Below are 25,838 nucleotides of genomic sequence, written 5' to 3'. Positions count from 1 at the left end.
CAGCAAAACTAAAGAGGTACTAGATTTCCAGCTAATTTATTTGGCCTGTGTCTTTTTCTTGCATGCTTGTGACATGCAAGTATTTATCACTTATTTAAGGTCAAAATAAAGTTCTGCTTACTGGCACATTCAACTTCCAGAGGAGATAGTGGCGTGCTCATTGCCAGGTAGGAAGCATGCAGTCCAAGGAGAAGACCCAAATTCCTTTCTGTGTCTATTAGAGGTGATGACAAAGTACTCAGATCTGGTGTTGTAATCACTTCCTGGTCAGGCTAATTAGAAGAAATAGAAGTTGAAAGCTAGAACTGAGCTCCAACAAGAATTTTGAAAGCAAAGCAATATTTCACTTTAGAAAGCATGTATCCATTAATATATAACATTTTTACCTCCATATATTGGCCAACACAAAAGGCATGCATTGACTCCCGCGTGTCCTCAAATTGCAAAGCAGCTTCCAAAGCAACAACTGGGTCCTCACCTGCAAACTGAGCTAATGAAAGAACGAGGTAGTCAGTATAATATCTAAAAACTTGTTTATGCCATCTCATTGTGAAATAGAAGTAATTTGTGTCTTTAATTCAGACTCTGATTCTCACCGAGTATGCTACCGCCAGTTAAAGACTGGGTTTGGAAGTCCTTTATATCATACACTTTCCCATCAATCACTGTCCAAAATCCTCCATCTTTGTTGTGGTTCTCTAGATCAGCTTTACGTATAAGTGTCACCTCCTCATTATTTCTGCAACTCTGGCCAGTGAAAAATGAACCTACAGGTATAAAACAGAATAGAGAATTTATAAAAAGAAAAACAGAAAGCAAACAGCCTTTTAACAGTTGCCTAATCAAATTCTTCACCTGTATTAAAAGGCTGCTTGTCTTTTCAATATGATTCAAAGTCAAAATAGCTATTAATATGTTCCTGTCTACATAGGATGCAATTAAATTGTGTGTATGCTGTGTTCTTTTATGCACTGATCTCCAATGTCACACTGTCGAAGACCTAGCATTGCCCAACTATACAGCTGCTTTGTTTGAAGGTGGAGCAGAACAACTGGTATTCTGGCAAATCACTGCTCTAGTCTGTTCTCCCTCAAAATTACTTCAGTTTTATTACATGCTTGCCTGCAAGGCATTGGCTGTATATTTAATTTCAGTCTAAATCCATATTTTTTTAAATAAAAGAAGGAAAGTTACATACACGTTTGAAATCTTCCAATTTATTTATCAGTCAACTACTTCAAACTAAAGGTAATTTCATCCAGGCAAGAAACATCAGATTAATGTTTGCACACATATGCTTTCATCTCAGTTTGCTCTATTAGACCAGTAATTCAATTTTCACATAGTTTTTGCTCTTCCCAACATGCTACTGTCTAGCAGTGGGACCCTTATCTCTCTTGGGTCATATCAACCCTGTTTCGTACCTCCCTCTATCAGTAAAATGCTCACAGTCAGAAATGCACATTTTCTGCTTCTCTTCTCACCCCAGATACAGTCCATATTATAAAGTGCCTGGGAAAAGAAAACCCTCTTATTTCAAAGCTTCACATTACTCTCCCTTTATGTTAAAGATAGAATTTAGTAACAAAATGTGTAGACGTACTACTTATGTTTTCACTGCAACTTTTCACATTCAAAAAGCAAAATGATGGGAACTACTTCTTTAAAAAGTTGCATTTGTACTCTGCTTAATCCTACTTCTATACTTAAGAATTCATTGACAGAAATAAATACTGCCATATGACTGCCATATGAATTGGTTAATAAAAATCTGTACTCTGAAGCAGAATTCCCTTCCTGACAGTAGTTCATGAATAGTCACCATTTTTATATAGCTACTTCATGAAAACATAAATAAACAGTCTAGACACTACTAGTACATACCCATTATTCCTGGCCATGCTAAATCCTCATTGTCATCCCTTTCCTTTCCAGGGGCTAAATGGTTAAATCTGTCTAGATGTTCCAGCAAGCCAGCCAACAGAGGGATAGCACCAGCTTCCTGCATTAATCCAGCATTTTTACTGAGGAGTAGTACTACAGAAACTACCAATTCTGGAAGAAGAATGCCTAAAAGACAGAAAACAGAAGACATTCAGATTTCATTCAAGACCCGCATTTACAGCATCATGGAAGTAAATCGCTAAGCAATACATTCTGCCTTCTATTACTGCTTTAATCTAAAGATCTTGCCTTCCCCATCAAGATTTTCCCTCCTCCTCTCCCATCAATCAAAAGATTTAATTTACTCCTTTTTTAGTCATTTAAAACTTTCAAGAACATGTACCATATAACTTTATAATTTTGTGGAAGAAGAGGAAAGGAGGGCAGCAAAGAAAAATATACCTGTTAAATCTCCATCCACAACACGAGACACTTCTGCAAAATGCCTATGACTAGTAGAAGCAATGCTGGTTGCCACAGGAAGTATATCACCAATGTGTGTGCACAGAAGAGCAGTGTATTTCTTCAGTAAAGAGCCAACACCTAAGAGGTCAGGACCTGTATAAAAAAGAGAAAGAGCACAGAAAACCATCACATAGTCACATTTAAGAAACAGATTTCAAAAGCTACCAAACTCTTCTGAAATGCAGCCACTCAGTATTAGCATTGAATTAAGAAACTACATCGTTTTAAAAGTTTACAAAAAGTTTATTACCTAGATCCTGCTGCCTTCCAAAAAGAAATTTTCCTTTACAGAAAACAATTTAAAGAAACTACTTTCAAACACTTTTCAGACAGACTCATCAAATAGGCTGATAGATGAGACATGAAGATAAATTAAAATAAGAAACTGCTATTCTGTAAAAGACGTTATTACAGAAATGCTGGGGAGGGGGGGATTGTCTTATTTTTTTTTACAATAACTTACTGTATGTATTAGGGACCTGCCCAACACAGTCTCCTGGGTAAAGTTTACTAACAAGTAGACGCTGAAAACGGAGCAAGAGATCCAGAGAAGCAGATCTCTCTTTGCTACAATGTTCGTGGTCCATGCAGGAAGAAATGCGACGAGCAACATCTTTTAGTTTGGCTATCGTCTGTGAAGCGATGTTCCTAATTGGGATAAAAGTATGTAAAGTACTTAAAGGGTGCCGATAGTGAAGACAGTCCACAGAAACATGGGTTAAGCTTTTGCTAGAATTTCACACAAATATATGACACCTATGCAAAGTTTTTTTTGTAGGATGTTCCCATGTTTGCAGCGTAATACCCAAACGGTCAACGGCTTTTGTGGAGGCACTTTGTTTAACAGGTTTCGTAAAATACATCAATTTTGTATTCTTTGTCATCACTCCCCACAAAAAACATAATCTGACAATTTTCACTGAAAGGCTGCAGTGAAAGTCATGACACTATGTAGTTCAAAAGAGTCTCATTACTGATAAAATTACATGGTTACTATCACAATTAAGTGAAAAGGCATAATAAATTTCTTAGTAAACTCATAATTACTTCCTGCTACATATGCTACATATTAAATACTGCTGCAGCCACTATAAAGAAGCTTTGTTTTCAGCACTCTTATTTGTCATGCATTCATAATTCTTTTTCAGTGGCAAGAATTTAAAATTCAGGTTTCTTGCCCACTTATAGCCCCAGCTACAGTCTCCTTGAGGCAAAACATTCAGTCCTGAATAACTTTGTGCTAATTCTCATACTTTGTAAAGACAGGCTTTTGTACATTTGTCCTATATGTTACACAGACTTTCAGTACAGAAGTATCAAAATCCATAAAAGCAACACAGTAAGTCTTTCTAAAATCATGTAATTAAGTATAGAATTTTGCTCTTTCACAAACAAAATAGCAAAACTATAGGCAAGCTAGGATAACGTTCAATATTTTGATTTCTGAGGAGCTAAAATGCTAGCAGGAAGCTATTTACTTGCTAGTCAAAATTAGTCATCCTTTAGTTGACTAGTACCTAAAACATCTAAACAGATCTTCTGTACAAAAATAAAAGATAAATTCAAAGCAATTACCTTAGTAACTGCTGAATTAACTGAACTAATGGTAAACTTTGTTTTCCTGCAGATTCATAGATTCCAGTATTAATCAGGTCTTTGTCCAATGGAGTCCTGCTCCTATGAAGCGTTGATGCATTTGCTTCTTGTTCATCAATTTCTTTTTCTTTCTGTGCTTCTTTTTTTGCTTCAATATCCTAAAAAGTAAATCAAATTAAAGAAAATGCACAAACTTCCACTGTGATTATGAAACACTTTACTAACAAGGATTCATAATAAGATCAAGTTACTTTCACCTATGCCAGAAATGAAGCAACTCCTACCAGACAAATGGGTATTGTATATTCTGTAACAAAGTAGTAAAAAAAAAGTAAAAGTAAAAAGTAAAAAAAAAGTAAAAGTAAAAGGGGGTTGTTAAACAAGAGCAGACAAACTCCAAAATCAATTTCCACCAAACCAAGTTAAGAATTGATTTCTGCTCTATGTATGTTTACACCTACCAGTAGCTAATAACTGAAGACGTATTTATTTGTTATTTATGAAAGTAACACATCCAGTCTGCTAGAGAAGAACCTGGGTTAGATTTGCTACTGACCTACAGTCACACAGAACTCTACAGAAACAAATTCACCCAGGCTTTAGACAATGTAAATTAACCTGTGCAGTGTTGTATGCTGCTACCTAGATCACTTTCAGCATACAACTGAAGTTGCCTCAGCCATCTCTGACCTATGCGATAACATAAATGTGCCCTAGAAGACTTGGGTAAGAAACAAGAGGTCCTGCATGTCTTTAAATACAACAGAGAATGCTACTGCTAGATTATGCATTAAAGCAAAACTTAATATACGCACTTCCTCTGCAACATAAACCTCCCCATTTACCAATAGTGGAGAGAAACCAAGAATAAAATATACTAGGAAGAATTCAACAAATGAAGAGGCAAGGGAAAAGCACATTTTTGTTTTCACATCCATACATAAATACAGGAATTTAAAGCAGTCTGTGCAGAGGATGTCATCTCTGAGAGGCTAATGGACAAGACAGTATATACAGAATGCTTCTTTCATCCTTTGTATACTTAGTCAGCATCTGTAGAACATTTGAACCAGTCTGAAACAGAACGTATGGAAATCTGGGATGCTGTAAAGAATTCATTCATCCTGAATTCGTAAGAAACAAGGCTGAAATTTCTGCTGGAGAGACATGAGTGACATCAAAGAAGTGAAGAACTCAAGAATCCAACAAGAAAGTACTTTCTAAAGCGCTTTCTAAAGCGATGGTCCTACAACAGATCTTTCCCCCCCCCAAAAAAAAATTGTTACCATTGTTAAAATCATCACTCTAGGCTATGAAAAGAAACTGTCTACTAAAAAGTAGAATATGATTCATGATTCCATACAAACACACTGGCTCAAGTTTCAGGTCAAAAGAGCACAACACCAACCCATGAACTTCAGAAGACACTTGATACACCTTATTCTGTTTATACAGAACTGCAAAGCTGCTGAAACGTACCTGAATTTCTGCAGTAATAGCAGCATTTAGTGCAGACTCTAAGCCTCCATCAGCCATCAAGCTGCCCACCAAGAGGTCAATCATAAATCTACGGCCTGGACTTACATTCATTTCATTTCCTGAAACTAAGAATGGGAGAAGCTATTAATAAACTAGAAATGCAAACACGAAACAAATGGGTTTAAATCTTAGGACCAACCTGCACTGGGTAAGAGCGCCGAGAGAGCCCTAGCCCGCTCTTCTGCTGTTGGCAGTAACACTGACCATCCACTCTGCAGCACTGCTTGAGCGGCGGATTGCACAGTATTAAGAACACCAGCATTGCTTGCTAATGTTACCACTGTTTGCTTCAGGCTATTGAGCAGTATACTGCCTAAACCTAAGCCAAGGCATTCTGGATCCACTTGATGACTAATGGCTGCATGAAGCTGAAAAAAAGAAAGGTTAAAAAAAAAGGAAAATTTTAATTAAGAAGAGATATGAACTGGAAAAAAAAAGTAAATTCTGGATCAATTGAGTAATTTCACTAACCAAGATACAAACTTTCATCGGTAAATTTGTAAAATTCAAGGGAAACGCTGTCTTGTCCATACACCTACTGAATTTAAACTAATACTCAAAGATCATGAACTGTATTTAACTATATCCCCTAAAACTCTGAAGTATAGCCTAAAGAATAACCTAAACTATCTCTACTTCGCTACAGCATGGTAGGAAAAGCAGCACATCTTCAGTGACTTCAGCAGCTCTGTGGAAAAAGACGGGGGAGTCCTGGTGGACAACAGAATGACCATGAGCCAGCAATGTGCTCTTGTGGCCAAGAAGGCCAATAGCATCCTGGGGTGCATCAGGAAGAGTGTGGCCAGCAGGTCGAGAGAGGTTATTCTCCCCCTCTACTCTGCTCTGGTGAGGCCCCATCTGGAGTACTGTGTCCCGTTCTGGGCTTCCCAGTTCAAGAAGGACAGGCAACTGCTGGAGAGGGTATAACAAAGGGCTACAAGATGATTAGATCATCTTTGTAGGCATTAGATGCCTAGAATATCTCTCTTAGGAGGAAAGGCTGAGGGACTTGGGTCTTTTTAGTCTGGAGAAGAGAAGACTGAGGGGGGATCTGGTCAATGCCTATAAATACTCAAAGGGTGGGTGTCAAGAGGATGGGGCCGGTCTTTTTTCAGTGGTGCCCAGTGACAGGACAAGAAGTAACAGGCACAAAGTTGAACACAGGAAGTTCCATCTAAACAGGAGGAGGAACTTCTTTACTTTGAGGGTGGCAGAGCACTGGAACAGGCTGCCCAGGGAGGTGGTGGAGTCTCCATCTCTGGAGACATTCAAAATGCGCCTGGACGCATTCCTGTGCAACCTGCTCTACGTGGACCTGCTCTGGCAGGGAGGTTGGACTAGATGATCTCCAGCGGTCCCTACCAACCTCTATCATTCTGTGATTCTGTGACTGCCAGACACCTTCTAAAGAGCACATTCACTCTTAAAAATGTTATTTAAAATTCTTAGAAATGCTCAAAATCTCTGACTGTATGGGCTTGAGTGAGTATACAAGGCTTAATCCATTTATGTTTTATTTTTATAGTTCATTTTTAATGAGATCCAAAAGCTGTTGAGAAGAAAAAAAAAACAACCACTAGCTGCCACATTTCAAACAGTAGTGATGTACTTATTTCACTTTTTAAATCAACAGAAATGTTTTAAAGTGCATTAAGTCTACTATTTTCATCCAAGCAATTTAGTTCAATGACTGCTCAATGTGTAAGAAACTGAAAGTACCTGAAGCCTTAGAAGGTTTAATGTTGCCACAGCCATACACTCCTTTTCCTGAGGAGGGGGCCAGTCAGAGGAGCCATCCATTCCCTCTGTCACTTGTCTTAGTAGAAGATCTAGCTGCTCAAATGTCATGGGGCAAACATCCACCACAAAAGGCACTCGCAAGCCTATTGACCACTCGGAACATGATGACCAAGCAAAACTCTTAAATGTAAACAACATAAAGTTCAAGTTATTTCCCAAATATAAGATGACACTGATTAGAGACAGGAGTGTAAAGCTAACATCTGCCTTCAAACAGTATTAGAAGATGCAGAAATAATATCAGCATTTCTGTTGAAGAAAACCCTCCACTTCCATCCTTCTAAACACACATAAAACCCTACCAATCCCAGAAAAGAATTATCTTATTGCATTTTCCAAAGTGCAGTTATGCCAGTTCATATACCTCACTATCTTTACTGCAGGAAACATTCTGTTTGACAATTCTTTAATTGCTGTACCAGACAAAAAACAAAATGGGTAAATAGCTGCTACTCAGAATACTCAACAGAGGGAAAGCTAGTCATTCCTTTTTGGCAGAGGAACTGCACAAGATTTGTTTTTCCAAGCCTTCATTTATTCAGAATAAAAAAAAGAACAAGAGAAGTCATGTAAGCACAGAAAGAGGGACTGGGATTAGTGTACAGAACCAGTCTCAGAGAGAGACAAAGACAAATTGCAACTAACAATTAAAAAATAAAAAACTTACCTGAGCAGGCCCACAAGCAATTCCAACGATATGCTTTGTGTCTAATCCTGGGAGAGCTGCAGGCTCTGGTTTGGTGATCCGCAATGTATCAAAATGTTGACACTGATCATTGCTTCCCCAGCTGTGCACTTCACTGTCTTCAGTCAGTGCTAAACAATGGGTAGATCCAGCTACCACATCTATCACTTTTTTTCCTGATAGAAGAGTCAAATATTGAAAATATAACTTAAAGATTACAATCATTAACAGAAAAGTACCAGAAGTAAGGAAAACAACCATACTTAACTATGAACACGTTATGGATGTCAAGAGTCTCACCTTTGCCTTAGTAGTGGATTGGAAGAGTACAGCAAAAGAAAAACCAAAGAAATATTTAAAGATTCTTAAGAGACAGCTTAAGTACAAAAGGTACAAGTTTTAAAAAAAAAAAAAAAAAAAATCTCTTCTACTTTGTATACCTTCTACTCAGGTACCTCTTCAGGAAAGGTTTATTAAAAGATCTCACCATCTATGAACACAGACCATAAAGTTATACTGTAGTTATTAGTTCAGAAGTTGCTTTCAATTAGATCATTCATCACATATGAACAACAATTTTAGGAAAGACAGGGCAATAAAAGAGGTTTCTTCCCCATCCTCTCCTACAGAACCTCAGGTTTCTCACAAATGGAAGAAATAATCTTCACTCTGTTACAAACTAGTGAAAAATACTGGCACGAACACAACTTCAATGACATTACTAAGTGTCTGTGATTTCCATGTATTCCACTCACACGCCTTAATCTAAGCATATATATGTATTATATATATTTATTTGCACGTCAATGCAAAAGGACATGTTTCAAATAAGCATTTTGGTGAACCTAATAAAAGAAGAGCAGTAAGAATAAAGAGAACACAAGACAAGCAGCATTTGAAGAAGTCATAACATGGCAGCTCTAAGTCTGCTGGAATTCTAAAGGTATAAATGCAGAAGTGATGGGCAAGGTGCAGTACTACCTTTTTCAATGCAACCAGCATAAAATATGACAGAGTATATGGTACCATCATTCTTAAAGTTGAGATCTCTGATGTATGGTAAAAGGTTCCAACAGCAAAAAAACTTTGGAATATTTCCAGCTCTGATAATTACCTTTCAAGCCTTCCAGCAGCTTGGGATATCGAACATGCTCTTCTGTTCCATGCCCAAGTCTCTGATTGTCACCTTTTCCCCAGGTGTATACCTGGCCATCTTTGGTTAAAGCAATAGAAAACTGACTCCCGCAGCGTACTTTCACAATGTCCAGATCTTGAAGTTTTTCTATCAGCTTGGGAGTCTTGCAACCATCACTGCCTCCCCTTCCCAGTTTTCCATAATCTCCATCACCCCAAGACCACACCTGGCCTTTAAATTAAGAGAAAGAAAACAAAAAATATTCCATTATCTGGTTTGACAAGCAAGTTCTTAAAAATCTGAGATTCTATAATAAGCACAATTTCCTAATTTTAATTTAAGAATAGCAGTTATGAATTAATTTCTAATAGTTCATGATAGTAGAAAGGAAGAGAAAGATTTGAGAAGTTTCCATGCTGCTAAACCTAAACATAAAAAGCGTAACACATAACAGGCACTGAAAATTCAGTACACAGAAAGTCCTTAAAAATATATGATGCATAGGATCTACTTCAAATCAAGCCTGTAGCAAGATCTCTAGTTGAAAACTGCCTTCTTTTATAATAAGGTGTTATTTATAAAACATGCTAAATTTTATTCTACATCAAATGGCCAAATTGTCAGTGAAACCTGTTATCTTAATTTTCAGTCCTTGTCATTCAACCATTTCACGAAATGAAATTAAAAGTGCTATTGTCTACCATCTTCTTTTGAAATACTCTACATCTAAGCCCTAATAGAGGAACTTAGAAATAGTCAAGTCATTCTGCATCAAATAAAATTATGGTTCAAGAATGGTAAACCCACACATGCCCCAAAAAATTGTCTTGTTTTACACACTGATGTATTTATGTTCCCTACTTGCATAAGCTAGTCTGTAAGGTACTCTGATAAGCAATGGAAGCATGCAAGGAAGAGACCAAGAGAAAAAAAAAATTCAATTCAGGTTTCCATTTCCTGGATGAACAAACCTTTCAGCTTTTAAATAATACACACCATAACCAGCTGTATTTTAAAAGAACAACTAGCTTCCAAGAACTATCTGCTTCCTAAGGGATGACTCTGAAGTTTAACTTCACACAGTGAAATTCAGGTTTTGAATCTGTCTCGCCCTAGGCACCTCACTCAGAGATGCTGGGAAGCAGGATTCCAATACAACCTCTCTTTGGCAGCTCCCACAGGTTAACAAAGACAACTCTCCTACCCCAAATTCTGACTGTTGTGTTAACGTGAGCTATTTGCACTTATACAATAATGCATAGAATTTAGATGCGTATGTACACATATGTAGCATTCTGTGTGCGTATTATATATATTTTAAATACCCATGTAAATGTATAACATAAATGGAAATATATATTTGCATATTCATAATGAATATTGTGTATCTATGCATGGCAATATATCTGTAAACGTTATACGCAAGAACATATAAGTGCACATATATATTTCCCCAAAAGGCATTTCAGCTTCTTCCAGAATTCAAGCCACTAGAAATAAGCATAATGTCTGCAGATAAATATTTTCAGAATGAAAAGGAGAAAAGGTAAGCTTATTTAAAAGTGTTAAGTTATACTTGGCTACTAACCATTTTCAGTAACTGCAAGAGTCTGAGCATCTCCACTTCCACAGGCCACATCAATAACTTTGAGTCCTTTCAGCCCCGTGACCAGCATTGGGATGGTCTGATCTTCACTAGAGCCTTCAAAACAAAGTAGTTCTGTGAGAAGCAAATCCACGAAGGTCTGGTCGGTTCTTTTCTTTGGTTTGGTTTTTTTTTTTTGCTTGCTTTTGGGTGTTTTGTTTTGTGGGGGTGGAGAGGTGTTGCTTTGGTTTTGTTTTCAGATTTGAGCATCATGACTAAGCTCCCATGTGATTTCTTAGGTATCTAGTATGGACTTAACCCATGAGATAGCCTTTATTTCACAAGGGAGAGAGCAGTGTAGATTTTTTCTTCTCCATCCAACTGCTTATTTTCACAGAACTCATAGAAATTTAGTGGTTTAAGACAATTCCTCCTATAATTACTTCAATTCGTGTGAAACCGCATAATCACCTTTAGGTAAGTTGGAAAAAAGATCATTTGAGATGGGCACTAAACAATTATTTGACAAACAAAACTCTATCTTACTTCAAGATATCAAGTAACATACCATGACCAAGCCTGCCATAGTTTCCTCGTCCCCATGTATATAGCTCTCCTTCAGCAGTAATGGCTGCACTATAGGTGCTTCCACATGCAATATGAACAACATGTTTCCCAGCCTGCTTTCCAGATAAAGCAGATATCATCTTCGGTTCCTCCAGAGGGCTATTTAAAGAGAAGGTGACATATTTCACAAAAGGTGATGAATAGATAATAAAAGATGTGACATACTTGTTAGAAAACAATTGCTGCAATTTTACCTGTAAAACCTGATTAGTAGTCTGAAGTATCAAAATATAAATAGAGCTATAAGCCAAAAATTAAATTCAGATTGTTCAATATTATACAAACCACTGAAATAATGTCTTTGATTTCTATTTCCAGTTAAATTAATGCAGCATTTTTTAAAATATCTGTCTACTATAAAAATACCATCTTTAATTCTTATATCTAAACAATTAATTTAATGACACTGCTAACCCTTGTGTATTCACTCCCTTGCTTTACAGGGAATTCAGTACTGGGGGAAGACACTTAAATTCTCTAAAGTATATTGATTTACACCCCCTACAGAATAGCCCTGTAGAAGACTGCTCCTACGCAAAAGCAAGACGCTGATGTTATTGTTTAACAAGGGGGGAAGAAAAGGAATGACATATGCAACATGACTGCATAGGAAATGATGACCCCACTCCGACATCTGAGTCAATGCTCCTAGATAAATGTGTTGTGGATTCATAAAACCATGAATAAAAAGCCTAATAACAGTGCAACCACTGCTATACACTCTATCTACAACTATTTCAGAAAGTAGCATTAACACAGAACTGGGAATAATAAAGGCAGGGAAACATGCAGGGAGAATGCAATTTCTGTTCAATAACAGAGACATATCAAATGCTGAATGTGCTTGTATACACAACTAAGCGTTTTTTACTACAAATTCAGAACACTGGCAAATAAATGTCATGATTTTTACATACACTGTATCTCCATGGCCTAGCCTTCCACCATCTCCACAACCCCAAGAGAAAACTTCACCGTTTGCTGACAAAGCAAGATAGTGATGCCCATCTGAATGTGCTGCTATCTTCACAATATTTCTGGAAGCCAGACTCTGCACCAGCTGTGGTCCCTGTGAACCAAACAACAGCAATACACTTACAAAAACTGCTTACATTTTCCGTATCACTTGCCTGTATACAGAATAACTAGGTAGAGTTTTCCGAAGGCTTCATCAAAGCTGCACGCTCAAATTAATGAAGCAGAGGTATAAAGGAAAAAAAAGGTCAAATCTACTCTTAGAGTCTGACAAAAACAATGCTCTGAAGTTATTTTGTTCCCATCCTTATGAGGTCTTCAGTATATATGAAAATGGTGTTAGACTTCTAGGCAATCGTAATGACAAATGTTTCTGGTACAGCGTAGTTTTGTTTGAGAAACTACACAGTTTGGATGCAGTATTACATCACTGAAGTAAAATTCATTTTGTATCTCTCAATTTCTACAGTTTTTACTAAGGCCAGCATACCAAAAAAAGCAATTATTGCTGTGTTTATAACCTCTAGCCTGATAAAAATTACAGAAACCAGATGTATTTCATCAAATCAACACAAGGTATCAAACCCACTATTTCTGAAAGTTCAAAAACAACAACACAGAAGCTCACAACATTCAGGACGTCTCCATCTACTCTTCCAAAGTACTGTAAGTAGTGCAAGTTGCAGATATACTATGAAGTAACACAGAAAAGAACACATTTTTAAAAACATGTAAAAAAACTCACCAGAGTATCGCTATTGTATGCTTGTGTATAAACTCGTCCGTTCCTAGATAGTATTAGAAAACGTTTCTCTGCACAGGCAACCTGCACGACTCCAAGATTGGCAAGTCCTTCACACTGAATTGGACCACTCACATTAGCATAGTATTTCCAACCTATTAAACCCCAACCAATGACCTCTTGCAGAGATCCCTAGAAAATAAGAAATTCTGTAAGTGCTAATTTTGAAATACGGAACTCAGTAACACGCACAGAGCAGATTATTTTTTAAACCTTTGTATGCCAAATATACTCAAATCTGGGACGGTAACTACTGCCAGCAATCAATAAACCTTACCTATTAAAAGATATCAAAAATAAAGACTTGCACGCATCATATTCAGTTTAGTCTGCTCCTAAGCTATAAATATCTACAGTAAGTGTTCAGAGATTTTTCAAGTTGGGAAGTTTAACATTTTTCTGGGTTTTTTTTCCTTTTCTTTTTTTTAATTTTAAACACATCAGACACCCAACATTTATAAAGTCCAATCTTGAGCATTTGCTCTGATCACAGAATCACAGAATCTTCTTGGTTGGAAGGGACCTTTGAGATCATCGAGTCCAACCAACAAAAAAAAAAAAAAAAAACCAACCAAACAAAAAAAACTAAACTAACACCAAACACCAAAACCACACAGGGATAAACACATAAATACAGGGAACAGCTCAAACTATGGCAGAATTAGCCATAGTGTTGTGATAAGAAAGAATAGTTCAAAAACCATAAATTGTACTCCAAGTCTGATGGACACAGCACTGATGTAGCAAAAGATACCGAAGTGCGACAGATTAAGGCAACTCAAGGTTACCTTGTGAAAATCAAAAAGAAATCTGAAGAATCTTAGGAGTTGTTTTCTTTCCAAACTGAAAATGAGTTACACCTTTAAGAAAAACACCTTACTAGTTTTGGCGTTGCAAATAGTTACCTTATGAGATGTAGGAGAGCTACACTGAGGCGGCATACATGGGGTGGCAAGACGATCTAAATGGGCCATGATCACTACAGCCGTTTGTCTCAGATCAATCGCTAGCTCATTGTCCTGTGGTAAAGTCAGATACCTTAGAAAACTTTCATTTGGACTCAGAGGGTAAGTCAGGAGCTAGAAAAGAAAAAAGAGCAGTCAGAAAAATATTCAAGGTATGCCTATACCACTAGACATACAGACACACAAGACATCTTAGACATGCCGAGTATCTGCACAAGTTTAAGAGAAACAAAACTAACTCTGCACATCCTTTTTCTTACAGTAGAGGAAAATTCCAAACACATATGTTGAGAAAACATAGTCAGATTGTGAAGATAATAGAAAGTTACAAGCATAATAAAGCTTATTTACTATGTTTCATCAACCTCAGTAATATTCACTGAGTTACAGTACAATTAACTTCAAACACAACTAAATAAAAACAATCTAAATCTGCAGAAAAGTTAACTGCCCACATCTCTAAGTTAATTATTACAGTTACACTCTCTTTACAATGAGGGTGGTGAGACACTGCAACAGGTTGCCCAGAGAGCTGGCGGAGGCCCCATCCCTGGAGACATTCAAGGTCAGGCTTGATGAGGCTCTGAGCAACCTGATCTAGCAAGATGTCCTTGCTTACTGCAGGGGGGTTGGACTAGATGACCTTTATAGGTGCCTGTTCAACCCAACACATTCTATGATTCTATGAAAAGCATTAACTCTGGAACACAATGCTTACCTCTAACCATATTATGACATTCTTCCTCCTATCTCAACAAACTCAAATCTACGTATGAAAACCAAACAACAGCGGTGTATATACATCTTACATGGAAAACGCTACTGCCAAAGTAAATCTAAATCTTGTTTGGATAATTTTATAATTATTTTAGGCAGTCAAATGAAATTTGATACAACATAATGCCCCTTTCAAATAAGCCAAAGGTAAGTACCTGAATCTCTTCCTCAGTATTGGGCACATCTTTGTTACATATTATACTCTGAAATCTTTGCAGCAAAGGTAGAAGGGGTGCACTTGTTCCCTGTGCAGATCGCTCATTATCTGTTTCTCTCGTTCCATTATCCCAAAGCTGAAGCAACAACATAACTGCAGACAACATTTGGCTGGAAGAAGTAGTTTACATCTACTATTAATAAGCATTCCTAAACACATTATTTTAGGTTATTCATACAATTCACTTTCTATATTTTAAAGTTTAGCAATATCAGATGTTATGGCTTTCCATTTTAAACAGATTATCAAAATATCAAATGGATTTTGCAGTCTAGATAATATAAGAGCTTGATGACCACTGCATTACAGAAAAGGTTCATATGCTTTGAACTACAAATATTACATTAAACCCAAAGCCATGAAAACTGAAGACAGGCACTGCTCAGCCCATTCCAACAGACAGTAACAGGTAAAAATCAGAACGCTCATCCTTCTCACCTTAGTGTACCCCTCTGCACTGCCAGTTCTAGCAATATGGCAAGTGCCAAGTGCTGGTCTTGTAACGGAATGTTTCCTGGCCCTTTGGTACTGGGAGCTCCATGCACATCTCTAAAAGTCAAACAATATGCATTAACTAACAAGTAATTGGAAACAATACATATTTGCTTACCAAAAGCATCTACATCACACCAAGAATCACTAAACTTACAGAAAAATATAAAATTGGTGATGAAAGCAACTGAGAAGAAAAGCTGACACAGTCCATGCAAGACTGGCAACTAGGCTTTAAAGTTGCCTCAAGCTTCACTATCTACTCTATAGCTCTATTAAATATGCTAAGAACACGAAGAACATTTTTCACAGGAGAAATTAAAACATTCTTTATGATATTCACCATAAGGATGTAGTCCCAATACTCAAACAACAATTAATTTCTGCTAAATACTGTAAAAGGGTAACTTTAAGCCTCCATAACAGGGAAAAGCAGGGGACTGCTCTAAGTCCAATATGAGTATATTTTATCTCATAACACACAGAAGTCTGCATTATTTTACTATAATAGAAAGGTACAATTAAGTGTACACGTATGTTGTACTGCCAAAGCACTCTTCATGTGGATACAGTTTACATTAGCGAAACACTATTTTTCAGTTAAGTCTACATGCAGTGATCCGGAATAGTCAAATTCAGATTCTTCTTAAACACTTAAAGGAATTAGATCATATTTAAAGAACAGCATTTAAACATTTGTATATCTTTTCCTTGCTTGTATAACAACATTAGAAAAGGAAAGCAATCTTTTTAATTTTCCATAAGCTATTCTGTTTGTACCATCAGCTGCTAAGAGATGCAAGTTTGCCATTTAACAGGTACTTCAGCAATGCTTAAAAAAAAGAAACTTACCCAGTCACAACAGACCTTAGGAATTTAGTAGCTCTTTCCACCACTTCCAGCCAAACAGAAGATACAGTCCCTTCATCAAAAAGGGATGCCTCAGGTAAAGCTCGTAGTGCATCAAGTGATTCCTGCAACAATTCACTGCACAGGTCTGCATCTTCACCTGAGGAACACAGTAATACTAGTTACACTCCCATCTTTACAAAAATTATACACATTTTTGCATATAAAGTTCTGTGGATTTATTTTTTTTAACCTCAAGCTTACAAGTTACTTAATAATATATACAAAGTTCTCAGTGTTCACATGACCATTTTGACTGCAAGGCTTCTGAAGAACTAGCTGCTTCACAAAAAATACATTCAGAAAAGTGACAATTCTTAAACCAGCCCATCCCACTATGCATCTCCTGAGGAAATTAGAAGAACTACTAGGGCTGGCTGGACAAAGAGTGAACCAAACAGCTGCCATCTGAACAAACAGCGCAGACTGAGACAAACAGGTAGGTTAAGGTGGCACAGATGACAATTCTGACAAATACACAAGCTAAACACAAGTTTCACACTATTGCTCCAAACTCCTTTTCTAAGCTGCTGCTATCATGTAGTAATACAGTGGATTGACCCTGTCTGAAGAATAAATCTAACTTTTCTGAAAGCTGGCATTAAACATACATTCTCTTCATCAAATCCCGGTTTGCCCTCCTAAGCATAAAAGTATCCCAGCACAACACAGCGTTGGTACTGGCTTGGATGGCTTCAATCAGCAACAGTACTGTGGGCACAACACCACATAAACATGAAACAGAATTACGCAAATCTAACATTTATAAATGTATAGTTCTATGCAAATATTTATTACACACACGCTTTAACAAATCATCTGCCTTCTAATGAAAAATATATGCAATACACTACAGAGTAGACCTACCTGACCTCCAGGCTCTACGAAGGAACGCAAATGCAAATGAAAGTGCTGCTCGGGATCCGACTCGTGCAAGTCCTTCTACACCTTTGCCTACAGGTCTTGGGCTAAATAAAATTATATATGCATTGTCTCGATATAATTTATATTATAATAATATATATAATTAATTACTAATATAAATATAACTTGAATATTTGACAATTTTATAATTTAGCTACATGCATGCATATATAATTACATACTTTTTATTTGTAAAGAATTGTAATTGCCTCTTGAGCATGAAGGTGATCAACATCAAAATGTCAACAACCAAAATTCAACTTCAGCTGCTTCAAGGAACAACCAATTCAAGCCCCAACATCAAAAAGCTTCACAGAGAAAGAATAAGCTAGACTGGCATAATTGACTGCCATTAGAAGGGTGTCTGTAGTTACCTAGAGTTACATTATAATGGTGTATTCAAAATACACAGACGTAAGATCCTGAGTAAATAATGTGTACATGAAGTAGGTTTATACTTTTAGTTAATTTGGACTGCATAAACTACGTTTATAGGCTTTCTTTTTTTTAATGAATCTTCAATTATTGATAATTATTTCCATTAATTTTATCATTTCTTATCTTTCCATTCAAGTGTCAATGTTACGAATCTCTCTTCATATTTTATTTTATTAATGTCTACTGGACTCACATACATTTGTGTTAACTTTTCTTTTTATGCAAACAGTCACATTAATTTAAGTAAGCTTTCCTTTGTACTTAATGACAGGAGATTCCCTACTGCTTCCTCTCAGAAAGGCACCAACAATTCTCTTTTCTTTTTAATCTCCCATCAAAAGAAAATGAACTGTTTACAACTTTTTCAAAAGAGAAAAGATTTGAACTGGCATTTTTAGCAATCTGATAACTTAAATGTATCAGTAATTTTGATCAGAACTGAAAAAAAAATTTCAGAGAACAGACTATTCAGAGAAAGATATCATTTTCAGAACTCTAATACCATAATAACTAGTCATGGTATCTACTTACTGTCTCCTTTCATTTTTGAAGCTAGAGACAATCTAACATAAAAATTTCCCTGGCTGAATTGCTTGCTCTGTCAGACAGCAACCTTGTTCAGCTACTGAATAGCTTCTTTAATGCCTCATCTGATAGCTTATTGACCTAAAAACAGAAAAATCTATCTAGACATTGAAAGTAATCAGACTATTTCTTATTCAGTTAGTTCTCTAGAAACAGTTTAATAAAAAATGTACCATTACAGCATTTCTCATCTAACTAAGGAAAACTGTTCAACTTTTCTGTATTTGTATTTTTAAATTTATGTGCCTTAACTGAGCAAATATTGACAAAAAAAATATATTAACGCTATTAGAACTATGTAACCTCCATCAGCACAATTTCTGAAATAGGCTTCTCCACACTTTCTAGCTGAGTAGAACTCAATAAAAGTATACTTATAGCTCAAAGAATAATAACTGCAACAATGTATTATAATAAAAACCACCAGTATGAACAGAGACACTATAAGCAAGCATCAGCCAAGGAGGAAAACTACATGGCAGGTAACACCACGGAAAACCATCTTAAGAAGTAAGAAGAGTTTCTTTATTGCTGACGTTTCATGAGAAGGAAGAAACCACATTAAGCTCACACACAGGTTGATAACCTTTCTATGACTTTCCTAATGTACTAACTTGTTCATGCATGTGTCATTACCTTTTCTTATCCACAGCAGGCAGAGGAATACTACTGCTCTTCCACTTAACTTTGACGTTCTCCTGAAGAACTGTTCTGTTCAATGCAATGAAATATCGTTCCAGGATAACTAGCCTCTGCTTTAGCCTCATAGCTGAAAGAGCTGTTGTAGCAGTTTGGGTGGCCAGAGTTTGCTGTTCCTTCACTAGTACCTGAAGGCACTCCTTCAATTCATTCACATCTGAGAATCAGAGAAAGACATCATTTTATGGGTGTTCATCTTTGGTTTATGCAGTATCAAGAAAAATCAAGACAGACCAAAAACTGTGAACAGACCAGAAGTCTGAACCTCAAAACCCAGTGAAACACTCTGTTTCCAAATTTAATGTGCGCATTTCTGACCCACAAATAATCACAATCATACTTAACAGGTGTTTAGACAAAGGTTATCATCAAAACTGGTTTTGTGTGAACACATCTGAACCCTCATATTTCATGTCTGAAATTAAAATGTCATAGGAAATATTTACGCTTCTCAAAAAAAGCAAGTTAGCAAATTCTTATCATCATCAGACCTCAGAGTCAGTCTTCTCTTAAGTTCAGGGAACAACCTTGCAAGTCCCCACAAGGGTGTGCTTTCATTTTGCACCGATGCACTTTATCTTTCTCAGAAGTTATAAAACTAGTCTCAGAAGTTCTAGGATCACTGCCAAGAGCTGCTAAGCTCCTGAAACAAATAATGTCAGAAATTTAAGATGCTTTCAAGTGCTATTAGCAAATAAAAGATCTGACTTACATACCAACACTAGAGAATTAATTCTTCACTAATCAGAAAAAGCAGTCAACAGCCTAGTCAACAAAGTCCTAGTAATCTAATAACACATGGTAACAAATACAGTGTCAGCAACAAAAAAAAGCCCACAACATTTTAAAATAAAAATTCAGAAATTGTTATTTTTACATTCTCTGTAGCTTTAATTTCTATGAAAAACATCAATGAAGTGCATTCTCAGAAGGGTTCTTTTATGTCCCTTTATTAACAGTCTAATCACTGGGCCACCACGCTGTGTTGCACTGAATTACCGTACTCGTCCTTACGCCAACCACATTTGTTGCCTGACTGCTACACAGAAGTACCTTTGTTTTAACTGACACCTAGACAGCAAGTCATATGAGAACAAGTCTAGAGAACAAGTCATATGAGGAGAGGCTGAGGGAACTGGGCATGTTTAGTTTGGAGAAGAGGAGGCTTGAGGGGGGACCTCATTGCCCTCTACAACTACCTGGAAGGGGGCTGTAGAGAGATGGGTGTTGGACTCTTCTCCCAAGGGAATAATGACAGGACCAGGGGAAATGGTCTGAAGTTGCGGCAGGGGAGGTTTAGATTAGATATTAGGAAGAATTACTTTACTGAGAGAGTGGTCAGGCACTGGAACAGCCTGCCCAGGGAGGTGGTGGAGTCACCATCCCTGGAGGGATTTAAGAAGCATGTAGACATGGCACTTCAGGGCATGCTCCAGTGCCCGAGATTGTTGGTTTGTGTCTGTTTGTGGGTGGGGTGGTGTGTGGTTGTGAGTGTTTGTTTTGGTTTGGTTTTGGTGTTTGGTGTTCTGGGATTTTGGGGGTTTTTTTTGTTGTTGTTTTGGTGGGGTTTTTTTGTTTTAGTTTTGTTTGTTTGTTTGTTGGTTGGACTCAATGATCTCAAAGGTCCCATCCAACCAAAAATATTCTGTGATTCTGACTAAGGGGTATGAAAAAAAAAAAACCAAACGTATGTCCACATATATGTAACAGTGTTTGTGAGAAGATGAACACAACCTAAAAAAAAACCAAACACACACACACCAAACCAACACATTTTTTTCTAATAGCTGCCTCCAAGCTATAGAAATTTTGACATACTTAAAGTAGTCTCTAGAGTTGAAAATTGTGTCTAATGTGGCATAACTTTTTTTGCAAATGTAACTATATAATGTATTTCAGAGTTCTGTCCCCACTTTGCAACGTAGCTTTGCGTACCCAGCAGAGAATTCAAGTGGATCGCATTGCACAGTCACTTATGGTTTGTTGTTAGCCACCACCACAGCCTGTTCTCACATTTCACTATTTCATTCTCACATTTCACTATTTCATTATGTGTTAGATTCCTTTTTTTTAGATTGCTTGAGGCAATTTACATCTTATTTTTTCAATGAGTAAGAATAGATTAAAAAGTGTTCCTTGCAGTCTAGACCTTAAAAAAACATTAGACAAAAGCAACAGCAGCTGTTATGCACATTCATACCTTTTCTAAGGTACATCACCTTGACTCAACCAACAAGAAATATGACAAAGCCAACAAGAAATATGACAAAAAGCCACACTTCCCTTAATATTAGCCCTACAAAATTCCACAAAGAACTCTACCACAGTTGTGTATCAACAAGTTACATACAAACAGCTACTTCAGATTACAATGTAAAGTAACACGTAAATAAAACAGGTGCCTGTCAAAGGCATGTTTGATTTGTTCGGTTTGGCTTTTATAATGTCGCTTCACATTATGGCCATATAGAAGTTTACTCGGAAGATTTAATGTAAAGTAAAACCATATCAGACTGTAGTTGTCAGTTAACAAGTATTCTGCACCCAAGTAGATACTTCTACAAAATATAAACTACATGTTCTCAGACTGCTGCTGTTATCTTAAATGTGCCTTAACTTTTATTTTATAAGCAAAAATACAAAAAAGTATCTTGCAGCACATGACTTCTGCACTTCAGAGTATCTTAACAGAACATGGTCAATACTGACATGCTAGTTTCATGATCCCTCTAAACAAACCATCAGAAAAGATAAAAATCAGGGCTTTTTTCCTTCCCTTCCTGAACACTAAAGCCCTGTCAACCTCTAAATACCACCAGGATACAACAATGAAGTAAGAAACAACCAAACTCTGTTTCATAAAGAGGCTTTTCTTAAACATTGCTCTTTTTGGCAACTGATTTCATTCTGCAGATTCATTCCCCATGTTGTGGTCTCATGTATCTATTGGAAAAGTAAAGAAATAGTCAATGAAGAAAAAACAAGGTATTTCAATTAACGCTTATGTTTGGGGAAGAGAGAGTCTATGTTTGGTGCTACAGAAATCAAGCATTAGGTGCCAGACCCGGCAGTCTATAAAGTAATACAGAGCTGTGGCATCCATCATTCCTTCCTGGCTGGCAAGTTATCAAAATGTGGACTCACTCTAAAATTACTTCTGAGAGTTGAAAAATTAGATTAAAAAGCCCTTCATTTAAACATGTTTCATGGGAACTACTGGAAAGAAACATTTAGGACAGGCAGAAAACCACCTCCAGCAATTACTTTATGAGGAAGTTTCCCTAAAAGTCTACAACCGCGTACCTTGCAAACCACTTTCCATCAACCATAGTACTGCTGCGATCAGCATACCAGCCATTTTGACGCAATACATGACACAAACTACTGTATGAACTCTGAATGCATAGAAAACAGAACGCTACAGAAGCACATACAACATATGCACATCAAGCGGTACCAGTTTTAAAGCTGGCCATTGCATTACACACACATAAATTAATTCCTAATGGTTCAGCAACACACACTGAGGGTAACCTTTAAGATATTCAACATCCTACTCAATAAGCTGATCGGACAACTGGCTCATTTGACAAAATATTAACATTACTGTATGGTTAAAATACCTCAAAGGTTCAATTCTTTTTTAATACAAAAGCAGTCCGTAGTACCACAGACTATGCAATGTTTCACAAAACAAAACCTCACAATAGTGCTTTCTAAATGGTTTCTAAAGTAAGGGATTTTAAAAGCAACTTATTTTGCTTTCCTGTCAATGAAGTCAACAAGTAAAAGAAAGTCAAATTAAGATAATACAAAAGCCAGAAAATTAATCACTTCTATGAAGAAAAAGGGCTTGAAAGAATTCATTATTCAAGTGATTAGCACTAAAAATCACAGTCTTTATATTCAGAAACTAGCAATATGAAGAAATGTTCAGTTACAGTACACTATTTTCAAATACTTAAACATTGCATGCAAAATTCTTTTTTTTCTAATGGAAAATATGATTTAGCATCGCTAAGATTCAAACCACATAAAAATAACCTGCATGAAACAAACTTAAGTTTACTGAATTTAGTGGTAACAAAATTCTTTTCTTTCCCCCTTCCCGCCTTGCCTTCACATTCTCAAATGGCTACAATTTTAGGAATGCTTTCTACCAAAATTAAATAATTCCACTCTTAAATATTTTATACATACTTCTTTAGTATTTCAAGAACACAAAAGAAAGTTTATATGTAAAGTGTAGTAAAGGCTGGAACAGGTTATAATAGTCCTGTAATTCAGACATCTCAAAATTGAACTAAGGACTGTCTTGTTTTATTAAAAGTAACACTGTTTTTAACGGAGATACATTTATACACCTCCTTACTTACTTTCTCTTATTCCGTAAGTAAACTTATCTTTACAAAAATTAAGTGCATTTTTATAAAGTTTTAAATGTATCTGGGAATCAATCCAGTGAAATTGATTTCAATAGACCCTCAAGTCTGAACACCACCAATGAACTAAACAGACTTATGAGAGAATAGCTTATTAATAGTAACGATTCAAATTTCATTTGAGAAGGTTACAGGGAACTCTTTAGACAAAACTGTTCATATGCGACTACGCTGGCCCTTGATGCTAACCATCCCTCGCAATGCTTTGTTTTTCAGTTATTTTATGAACAGTGGAGTCACATTATTTACCTAATCCATACCTACAACGCAAGAGTTAAAAGTCATACCATACAAGTTTAAATTCTCAAGAATTCCCACCACCAGCAGAATACTTATTAAATGACAGCTAGTGTCAGACATGTTTCTGGCCGCAGTGAAGATAGGTAAGGGTTTTACCATCTTCTGTTAAAATTTATCACATCCCTCCCTCCCCTCAGCAACTAACATAACTACATGTCTTCACTTCTCGATTCCTCCCGCCAGAAGTTCTCTGCATTAGAAGGAAAAATACCGGTAGTGTTTAACCCAGATCATTTGACAGAACAGAATTAAGAAGTGACATGTTATTCAGGTGTGCCAGTAAAACTACGGGGGGCAGAAAGAGGAGGTGAAGACAGTAATATCTTAAACCATCTCAGCCACAGCCAAAACACTAACCTGACATGAGCCTAAAATAGGTAGCCTGTCTAAAGGCATGTTTGCTCCTGTTTTAGCACCTTAAAAATAAAAAAATAAAATAACATACTAAATGGTTTCTTGACACTTATTTCATTAGCTCTTGCAGGGAACATGACAGGCTTCTAACTGGTAAATTAAGGACCTTAAAAATGCCAATATCAAGTTTCAAGGACTTTGGTTGAGTGACAAGCTTTAGTAAAGGCAAATACAGATGTTACGGTATGGAGAGATTTCAGACCTAAAAACTCAAAAACACATTTCAAACAGAATTTGGCAAGAATCTACTGTTATAACGAGCACACATTCCTGTCAGCAGCAGAACTAATGTGCTCTGATATCCTAGAGATTTTTATATTTTGTCTCCTCTTTCCCCTTCTACTACATGGTATTTCCACTGGAGAAAGAGCATATAGAGGATGCAGTTGGCTTGGCTTAACAAGCATCTAATGGCCCTGCAAGCCATCGCTACAGAATGAGTGAATTCAAAAGTTAGAGGGAAAGACAAAAAAGTGATCACATGCACATAATTTCCACCAGAAACAGCTAAACAGACTCCCAAAATTATTTTATACCAACAAAGGATATAATTCTAAAAGGGCGTTTAGCTTTTAGCTTCCTTCTGTCTGTTCCACTATTTAAAAGATGACCGTCAGCAGCTCTCACCTTATTAGTATTCAGCGGGAAAAATAATGAATAGTTGCATGCACATTCAGAATGCATCTCATTACGTGGCTGGGTGCTTAATTTTCAAAGTTTTATATTGTGAGCAAAACCTGTTTAAATAGATGCTCAAATACGCACAAAACAAAATAGCAAGAACTGAGCTTTGCGTGTGTGTAAAAATATACATATACACATATCTCTTAAAGAGCATAAACTGCAACCGAACAGATACCTGGAGCTGGACAACAGCTATCAAGAGGCAGGACGGGGGGGGAAGGTGAGTTAAAAATCTATTCCAAGTGGCAAGAAAGTACAAGAAAAAACAGGGATGAAAGAACTCTGAGAAATGTAAAACAGAGGAGGTCAAATTTTATCCTTTGACTGAACATTCTTTTATCAGAATTTCTAAATCTGAACTTAAAAAATATTGATCAAGAACTGTTATTGAAGTAGAAAATGTCACTATAAAGGAGGTTAAAGCCATTTTTTTCAATACCATAACTGCTTTTAATTACTTTTGTACGCTGTACAAACTTAGATTCAATCATGTAACTAATAGCCCTTACAGAATGAGAGTTCTGCATGTCCCCTTCTCTCTCACGAAGCAACCACAGAAAGACTCTACTGCTGTTGGTAGTTAAATGTATCTCAATAATATCTCACTGTATCCACATGGGTCATTTTAACCTGCCCCCTTAGGTATTGCCTCTAAAGCATTTCTTAGTGCAATCAGCTATACTAACAATGCGGGAAAAACAAGATCCCACATTGTCTGTAAACAAGCTCTCACTCATGCAGGAGGAAACCCCATAAGTGATACATCATGACACCAATTTACCAGCATAATAGTTTAATTCACTGCTAATGTAAACCAGATCTGACTGCACAAGAAAATA

General features: G+C 36.7%; 1 protein-coding gene across 1 annotated transcript in view; it reads right to left on the bottom strand.

Annotated features, from left to right (window-relative positions):
- HERC2 (HECT and RLD domain containing E3 ubiquitin protein ligase 2) overlaps positions 1-25,838 on the bottom strand; it is a 119,139-nt gene that overhangs the window by 67,123 nt on the left and 26,178 nt on the right. Inside the window, exons 5-26 of the mRNA XM_074168238.1 lie at positions 19,097-19,316; positions 17,381-17,481; positions 16,457-16,613; positions 15,551-15,661; positions 15,051-15,222; positions 14,059-14,232; positions 13,097-13,285; positions 12,294-12,445; positions 11,318-11,475; positions 10,753-10,866; positions 9,144-9,395; positions 8,012-8,205; positions 7,264-7,464; positions 5,684-5,912; positions 5,485-5,609; positions 3,985-4,163; positions 2,873-3,057; positions 2,347-2,502; positions 1,885-2,070; positions 597-767; positions 387-490; positions 122-272 (exon numbers count right to left, since the gene is read on the bottom strand). Coding sequence (XP_074024339.1) covers positions 122-272; positions 387-490; positions 597-767; positions 1,885-2,070; positions 2,347-2,502; positions 2,873-3,057; positions 3,985-4,163; positions 5,485-5,609; positions 5,684-5,912; positions 7,264-7,464; positions 8,012-8,205; positions 9,144-9,395; positions 10,753-10,866; positions 11,318-11,475; positions 12,294-12,445; positions 13,097-13,285; positions 14,059-14,232; positions 15,051-15,222; positions 15,551-15,661; positions 16,457-16,613; positions 17,381-17,481; positions 19,097-19,316 — 3,681 coding nt within the window. The remainder of the gene's footprint in view (positions 1-121; positions 273-386; positions 491-596; positions 768-1,884; positions 2,071-2,346; positions 2,503-2,872; positions 3,058-3,984; positions 4,164-5,484; positions 5,610-5,683; positions 5,913-7,263; positions 7,465-8,011; positions 8,206-9,143; positions 9,396-10,752; positions 10,867-11,317; positions 11,476-12,293; positions 12,446-13,096; positions 13,286-14,058; positions 14,233-15,050; positions 15,223-15,550; positions 15,662-16,456; positions 16,614-17,380; positions 17,482-19,096; positions 19,317-25,838) is intronic.

Source organism: Numenius arquata, chromosome 1, assembly GCF_964106895.1.
Source record: "Numenius arquata chromosome 1, bNumArq3.hap1.1, whole genome shotgun sequence".
NCBI classification, from domain to species: Eukaryota; Metazoa; Chordata; class Aves; order Charadriiformes; family Scolopacidae; genus Numenius; species Numenius arquata.
Note: the sequence above shows the minus strand (reverse complement) of the source record. Positions and strands in the feature narration are given on the sequence as shown.